The sequence below is a fragment of the Sturnus vulgaris genome, chromosome 19 (assembly GCF_052056855.1).
Source record: "Sturnus vulgaris isolate bStuVul1 chromosome 19, bStuVul1.hap1, whole genome shotgun sequence".
Lineage (NCBI taxonomy): Eukaryota > Metazoa > Chordata > Aves > Passeriformes > Sturnidae > Sturnus > Sturnus vulgaris.
In genome coordinates this window covers 7,375,722-7,384,272 of record NC_142261.1, presented here as the reverse complement: position 1 = coordinate 7,384,272, position 8,551 = coordinate 7,375,722, and the positions used below count along the sequence as shown (strand labels likewise).

Sequence of the window (8,551 nt, the reverse complement as noted above, 5' to 3'; positions counted from 1 at the left end):
CACCTCCATCTTGTACTCTAAGACACTGATTAGTTCTTAACATTGCTCAGCAGCACATCCTCTTGGTATTCAGCTCAACTCCAAGTCATTGAACCAAAGTCCTTCAGGTGGTTGGAAGCAATTTTTGCAAAATTTGCAATGGAAAATAATCTTCAAGCACATTTACTGGCATATACAAGTTTCTAGAGAAAACTGGAAAATCTGGATACATACGGTGGACCAGAAAATTTGTCTGTACATCTAAAGCCTTGACTCCAAAGAATCCTTGCTTGCTAGCCCTGAACACTTTTGCAACCTAACAGACACTCCTGTCACATCAGGGTACATCACAGGCTGATGAGCAAACTAGTCAGAAGGATGAATAAGAGTAAACAGGTAGACTCCTCTGCACTTTACAAGAGAGGATCAGAAAAATGCAATCCTACTGCTCGTTAATGGCCAAAATTACTGTTCAAGAGACTGTCAAGAAGATTAGGAAAGGTGGGAACCTGTAGAGTGGATATTTCAAAAGATGCAGTAGTGAATAATGTATTTGTAATAGATGTGACAAATATAACAGCCACCTTTTAGTATAAAAAGGTATTTTAATTCATTAGAAAGCATCTCCTACATGGCAAATTGTAAAAATAAATACAGTGTATATACTATGAGAATATTTGCAGCATTCCATATGTAAGAAAAATTTTTCTACTTCACTACATTTTTGAAATGCTCTTAATTATTGGTGGCAAGGGATGCAAAGAAAAAAGCCTGACTCAGTTTGCATGACTGACAATTAGAAAAAAGGCTTTTGGTCAGTTGAGCAAATACGATCTGGAGTCACTGACACATAAATGTGAAATCTCCCAGGGAGAAGAGGCTCTTTTCAAAATAAAGTCACGCTTTGAATTCTGGGAGAAGCAAAAAGCAGACACTAGATCTTCTAATTCAAACATATTCTAAAAGCCTACTGAGTGTTCCTGCAACATCAGCCTATTACAGTTAAAACTCACAACCTACTCTGGCACAAACAGCGTATGGAACGGTGCACGTGGAGCATGTGTTTAAGGAGTGCCCATCAGGGTGTACCAGTGATAGAAAGTTCCCAAGGGGAAGAACTCCCCTAAACAACACGTATCTCTGCAAATCCTCACAGCCCATGTCAGAAATGGATGATCTCATCGAATACTGGTAATTTACACCTATTCTTCAGATGACAGTTACTGTCTAGGTAGTCTTAGTGATTCAGGCAGTACATGAGAGTGAGTTCTGGTTTCTGCCAGAACCTCTTTGTTACCTCAAAGGGACGTGATACTGTCTTTCAAAATACTGAACCAGTTCAGTGTACAAGAAAGGAAGAGGATTTAAGAGGTAGTCAAACCTAGCACTACTGCCTTTTGCATAACAGCACCCATGGAAAGCAATCCTTCTGTAAGAATTTACTTATCTGAGTAAGGAGCAGGCATCACATGTTTGTACAGGAGCCACTGCCTCCTCCCACTGGCATGGTTAGTGAAAAGCAGCTCACTGAGCAATGAGTTAAACACTAAATGCAGTGAAGGGAACATACAGAAACCCCTACAAGAACAACAATAATAGAGAGACCAACTCTCCCACTCAAGGTGACACCAGCAGGGCAGTGATGTGTCCTTACTAAGCTGAGCAGTCCATCAGGAATCAGTTATAAGTTACCTTACAAATAACAACTATGATTGCTGTACACACACACTGAACGGAGCACCAGAGCTTCAGTCTTTGTCTCTACAGCTCAGTCAATGACATTACAAAGCACCTTCCTGTTTTAAAAGATCCCCCATCAGCTTGTAACAGAAGATCCTGCCACTGCTGTGCTTCAGAGACTTTCAAAGACAGACACTGGGGAAGAGACCCTTGAGGACAGAATATTATCCCAAGACACTACTGAAACCTGAAACAGATGAGGGCTGTGATATTTCTTGCCCATTGTTACCAGATTAACCTTTCACCTGTGGGACTCACTGCTTCCATTTGCCCAACCTGTGTGTGATAAGCTGGAAATTAAATCATTTTGACAGCTGTAAAATGTCAGTTGTAAAAACAACGTATTTGTTTTAGTTCAGTACCTCACCTACAGCATCTGCTATTCATTGCCATATTAGTGCACCCACAAAGAGAAAAATCAGGTTCCTCCCTGCAGTGGAAGAGTGATGACACCGAGGTGCAGGACTAAGCCCAGGAGCCCACATCTTTATCACTGCACTTGTGAAACTGTATCCTCCAGCTGCAAGAACAGATCCAGAGATGATTTTACAAAACAACTGGGGATTCACTTAAGATATCTGAAATAAGGAGGGAAGGTAAGCTGGAGATGACCTTCCAAGTGCTGTTTGCAAACATTTGCATGTAAAGGAAACCTTATAGTGCTGTGAATCAGGTACAATCAGGAATCCACATATGGAAAACTCTGTTACTGGCAATGATTCAGCAACCTTTCACTCACAGAAAACCTGACCTCCATTCTCCAAGACCTTGCAGAATATTCTGTCAAGATTTATCAGGTTTTGTCAGGCCTCACGAAGGCATGGTAGTGAATATAGTGTGTTTAGGTGTGCCAGTCACTGATCTCACACGCACAGATGAGACAGTCCTCAAGAGAATGAGTATCTGTTGGTAACTGGCTGTTTCCTTAAATACATGGGTGACTCTTCATTATCAGGATTTTCTTCCATTCCACAGTATCAAATGTTAATTATTTGGCACATCCTCAAAATACCAATTTCTCACGTCAACCAAGCCTCATAAATTGCTACAATTTGTTTTTCTTACACACATTTCAGAAATATGCAATCTTTGTAAAGTTACATGGATTTTATGACTTAGTTGGGAAAGGTTAGTAACTTGCCAAATGGAAAAGCTACCAGCAGGTTCTGTGCTCACAGTCATGTTGGCCATTGAACAGTGTGCAGATGTCTTTCCCACAGAAATATGCTTGTACATTAAAAAAGAAAAAAAACATCCATGATCTACAGTCCAGGGTCATGCTACAACTCCAGCATATGGCAATGAGTCAAAAATGTTCAGCTTTACTCATTTATAGGATGCTTCAATTGCCCCTCATTACCACTGATCTTTTGCTAACACAGAGCATTGACCTGAGCTAGGGTTGAATAATCCCTTGCCACAGAAAACTGCTGCTGCAAAGGTCAAAGAATATTTGAGATACCTGATGTAACAAAAAGATAACCAATGGCACATGTATTCTTTCCAGGCATGGTTTATTGAAAACACACCAAATTGTTATCCTACATACCTGGTTTCTAACAAGCATTCTACTTGTCTGCATTATGGAAAGATCCTATCATAATAATAATACATTCTGTCACGGTAACATTTGTTCTATGAAAAGCATAATCCACCTTTTTTTTTCCTCTCCATACTTGTAAAATCAAACCATTCTAAGTGTTTCAGTTTATAGTACAGTGTAAATACAATGCAAAATCCCACCAGTCTAAACTACAGAGAGAATGTTGAGCAGTATTACAGAAAACACATTGTTGATTTTTTTTTTAAATTCTCCTACCATGAAAATTTTAAGGCACATGATAGTTACAAACACATTAGCTACTAATTACCAGTAAGCTTCTTAGTCTAGTTATTTTGTTTTTTCTGAACAGTAAGAATCAGATTGGCAGGCCTTGTAGTATCTGCACTATCTTCCTCCTCACCTTGGACTTCATATCATCCTACCCCTCATGTCAAACTTAAGACAGAAAACAAAGGCTCATAGTATCTTCCCCTTAAATGCACTAGATTAGTTACTGTATCAGTAATCAGAGAATTTCTCTGTCAAAGATAAGAAAATACCAGATTTTAGGGGCATCATAACAAAGTAATTTTGCAAGAAACTATGCCTACATAAACACCTTCAAAAACTCCATCCCAACAGCACAAACCTGCTGGCTGAAGGCATTGGCACACTGTAGGTTTCACTGAGCCAGCAGTTGCTCAGCAGATGAGGCTACAACCACCCTTATGTGCCCATTTGGCTTCTGAAGCTTTGCTTACTCGAGGGTTTGACACGTGCACCTCTCTCACAGGTAGCTGAGCCTATGCTCAACCTTAAGGCAGGTAACAGAAGGTAACTCACCACCTTCAGTCTCATGGAACTGCTCTAGGAGTGAAAACTGCTTTGCCTAGCACAAGGCTTTCCTGCTAGAAAGCATTACTGAAACTGCTCCTCAGAGCTTGCATGAACTTAGGAAACTACTGTAACAGACATGCCACCCCTGGCTTTCTTCATGTGTCCCTGACATCGAGTCAGTTCCTAGTCTCCATGTCAGTCCCTCTTGGGGTATCTTGCCAAGAGAGACCAGATTTGCTTCTCTGGTAGAAGCACATTCAGAACCAGAAGGTCTGAGCATGTGAGAGCAGATCTGGGATAGGCAGCAGTTATGCCAGAACAGAAGACACTGAAGATCGGGACCTATGGCTGCCCAAGCTGTTCCCTAGGGAGCATCTCAAGCTGACAACACACCTTGACTTGCTTTTATGGCTATATTGCTACTTAAATCCACGACAGAACCAAAAATGTCCTACAGCCTTGCCTTTTTGCTCTCCCCCTTGGATTCTGCAGACACCCTTGACTGACCTGGGAAGCCTTATAGCACAACTGCTTGCACACTTGATGCTCCTCCAGGGGAGTTAGCACACAGTATTTTTTCAACTTGCCCAGCTCAGTGAAAATGCTTGGGAGATATGCGAGTCACCTTCCTGGGAAGAAGGTTCTATAGTAATCACATGCTGTCAGAAGTCTCCCTCTCCCCTGTGATATCTCAGCCCTGACTGGGCCATCAAATTTCCTCCTCTTTAGCAGGAGTCTTGCAACACCATCACTTCCTTCCATGACCATCCCTCCCACTACAGTTTCTGCAGGTAGGAATCTCTTCTACCCCAGCTCCTTGCAGGCAGATTCCCTCCTGTCTTCACAGTAGAGTCAATAGGAAAAGAGGTCACATACTTGAGCCCTAAAAAGCACTGCCTGCCTTCTAGCAGGAGACTCTAGACCCTACTGCAGCATTAGTCACACACACTGCCGCTTTCCCTTCTTTACATACAGTCCCTGCTGCCAAATAAAACAATTACAGGTTCATCCAGCCACATCCCAGAACAGCTCCAACAGCCAGTCACATTTTTGCCAACAATGGGAGAGATCAGACCAGGGGTGGGCACACATCCCATCAGTGAGCTTCTGGCCTTAGACAAAAAGGACATTAAATCACCAGACCTGGTTCAAGGTACACTGCTTTGGACCTCAGCAGGTGGACTGATAATACAAGGTGACAGTCTCACATACAAGTCACCCCCCATCTGTCTTCTTTCCTCACCATCCAAAACAACAGTTTGTTGAGGAGAAAAACAACCCCACAGTAATGTTGAGGATGGGTTATTGCTACATACTTGGGAATTAGTTGTCAATGTAAGGCATGGGAAAGGTGGGGGTTTGATGTGTGATTCCCAGGGGAAGCCTTGGCCCATCAACTTGGTATCCAACTTCTTGACATACCATCCCCTGATGTTGTCAGCTCACAACTCTGCTGGCTGCTGTAACACCCCCAGGAAAACAAAGAACAGTCTGCTACAATGACCTGGGCAGCCAGTGTCATCTAACATGATAGGGACAGTTCAGGGTGCAGTGTAAATACCAGAAAGACTTTTGGGAGAAGTGAGATGGGGTCTGAATCTGCTTCTCAAATATCCTTAGTGTTTTTACCCCATTAATGACAGAGATCAAAGTAGACTCCAACCCAGATTCTGAGTGTCCCTGTAATGTCCCACTAAGAGCCATGGAATATCTAGGATTGGAAGTCATGACCATAATTGGCCCCAGTCATTTCACTTGCCCCTTCCTGCAGTTTTCTCTGTTAACTTCTTGCTGGCTTTGAAATATCTGCACAATAACTAAACCACAAAGTCTTAGCAGAGACTCCTTTCAACAGTCAGGTCTTTATTTTAAGTGAACTTTTTCTCAGACTCCTTTGGTAAATATATGGTTTGAAGTAGATCAGGGACAGACTGACAGCACGGCCCTTCTCTTACACTGTTCTAGTCAGCTACAAAGCAGGTTTCATTGCTAATTACTGAACGTTTTTAAAAAAATCCTTTCATATACAAAAAGAATACACCAAGTACATAACCAAAAGTGATATAAAACTCTTCTGTGTAGCTTGGTTAAAAGGGTCTCCGCGTATTGGCAGAACAAGTATGAAAAGAGCACCATTGATATAATATACAGTCAGACGATGTATCTGGTTTCATTGCCACACTTTATGTCTACACAGAGAGACACTGCCCTGACACACATAGTCACAGGTGCCTCTCTTTGCTTCCCTTGATCCGCTGAGCATCTTTGGCCCAATAGGACTCTCACATGCAGGTGAAAAAACAAATCTTTGCTATGTTGATTTGCTCCAAGCAACTTCACCTTCCCCAGGATCCAGAAGTGACACCGCAATGTATGTGGAAGATGAGGGTCAAAAAGGGAGGGTGCGAAGCAGCACACATATCATCCAAATCACTGACAGCTTCTGGCATCAGTCTTTTTCCCTGAATCAACAAATGCTTCCCTCTCCTGCAAACTACTTTACATGGTTTTGTTAACCTATTCTCTGCACAACAATATATATATATAGATATATAGACTTTTTATTTATTTATATATATGTATTCATGTCAAATTTTTAATATACTCAAGAAGATACAAAGCTCTTGGTACTTGCTTTTTTTTAAAGTTTTTAAGATTATTTTTTTTTTTTTTTACAAAAAATGCAATGGTTACTATTACAGTAATATTTTGGGGGAGGTGAGATTGTTGGATACTTCCCCTTTTTAGTTACAAAAGGAACGGCAGGCACTAAAAACTGCAAATGATGTTAGCTAGACTCAAGAATGTGCTTTCCAGTCACACTGTTTTAAGGAGCTTATTTAAAACTAAATGTGGCAATCAAAGAACAGTGGCAACCAAGTAAAATCAGCAAAAGTCCTCTCATGCTGCTACTGAGACATTTGCTTCCTATTCTCATCTGCTGCCCTCCCTTGACCAATGCCTGGAGAAAATCAGTGATCTGAAATCATTTAGTTCCTGGCATTTCCAGATAGCATATTTACAGAGTATGTTCTCTTGAGGTAAACATTCCCCTCGAGAAGGCAGGCCTTGGCATCCTGGAGGAGAGCTGCTGCACATGGGTGATTTTCACACCAAATGAAATATGCAATCTCAAAACAAAAGCAAAGGAACAGAGAAACCATGACAATGATATTAAAATGCCAAACCAGTTCCCTTTGTGGCACTTTTCTTCAGGATCTATAGCCCAAAGCAAACATGGATCCAACATCAAAAAGCTTACCATTAAATGTGACAGACCCATCTCAAATTTATAGTGTATTCAAAATAAGACATCCTACAAAAAAGCTCCTATTTCCTTCAATGTTTTAACAGCTATGGCAAAAGCAGTTCATCATCATCAATGCAACAACGATACATTTAACATGTAAAAGCTCCTTATTGCAATCTTTGAGAACATGAAAATAAAAAGCCAGCCAACTCCATTTCCCAGCAGAGATTTCTGAACCAGGGACACTGAAACCTTCCATAAACTGCAGTATGTGGAAATAAAAACAGAGATATTACAGAATTCAAAAGGCAGAAGTATTGTACACCAGATTATAATGATAATATAGCACTGTGATTGATATAGCTTACTCTAAAGCAGATTATACAGCTTGCATCAATTTTGTCATTCACTCTCCAGTTCATTTAACTAGCATTTAATAGTTTTTGTTCTGCATTTTCTCCCTTCATTGAAATCCAATAAACACACTCAACATTCCTGCACTTTCTGTGGGAATAATAAAAAAATCCTAAACATTTTTCAGAAAGCCTTCAAAAACGTTAAGCGTTACAGTTCAAAAGAAATCCCCCAAAACAAAACCCAAAACAATGAACCCCAAACCAGAAAAGTGCTATTCTCCTTACAGCTATACCTACGGTATCATTCCAAATATCCCACAGTTCCTCTTGCTGTGAAGCTGCCACATGACCTGCACTTCTCCAACCTGGCACCATCCACACCTAAGAGTCACCTAAGAATGCAGCCAGCTACATGGAAGCTTGGATTCTCTTTTCTTGCTTTTCTTCTTGCAGGAGTGGGAGGGAGGGAGGGGGAGGCGGTGGCTGTTCCTGGTGGCAATGTCAGGGAGGTGAGCAGCAGAGTGTCTCGCTGTAAGGCATCGTGCTCCGCTCGGCGATGGCACTCGGGTGGGTTCACTCCCCACGCCCTCCTGGGACCTGCAGCCCTCCCAGTCTGAATGGCAGTGGTGACTGATGAGATCCTCTGGGTCGATTCAATGTTTGTTTCTCCCCCTCAATTAAAAAAAATGTGGTTGGACTTTAGCCCTGCAAAATAAAGTCAGAATTGATTAATACTAGTCATTAGCATGCCCTTGGTGATCTCCATCACCTTGTGGTAGGACAGTGACTGGAAATGCCAACCTATGTCAACACATGGGCTCCTTCAAGGGCATGTCTGGGAGAAAA

General features: G+C 41.6%; 1 protein-coding gene across 11 annotated transcripts in view; it reads right to left on the bottom strand.

Annotated features, from left to right (window-relative positions):
- Positions 1 to 3,216: 3,216 nt before the first annotated feature.
- Positions 3,217 to 8,551, bottom strand: part of ARVCF (ARVCF delta catenin family member) — a 245,977-nt gene continuing 240,642 nt past the window's right edge. For all 11 annotated transcript variants that reach the window (XM_088176225.1, XM_088176232.1, XM_088176227.1 and 8 more), the window contains one exon: positions 3,217 to 8,410. Coding sequence is in view for 1 of the 11 variants with exons in the window: in XM_088176232.1 (XP_088032358.1) it covers positions 8,405 to 8,410 (6 nt within the window). In the remaining 10 variants the exon portion in view is untranslated. The remainder of the gene's footprint in view (positions 8,411 to 8,551) is intronic.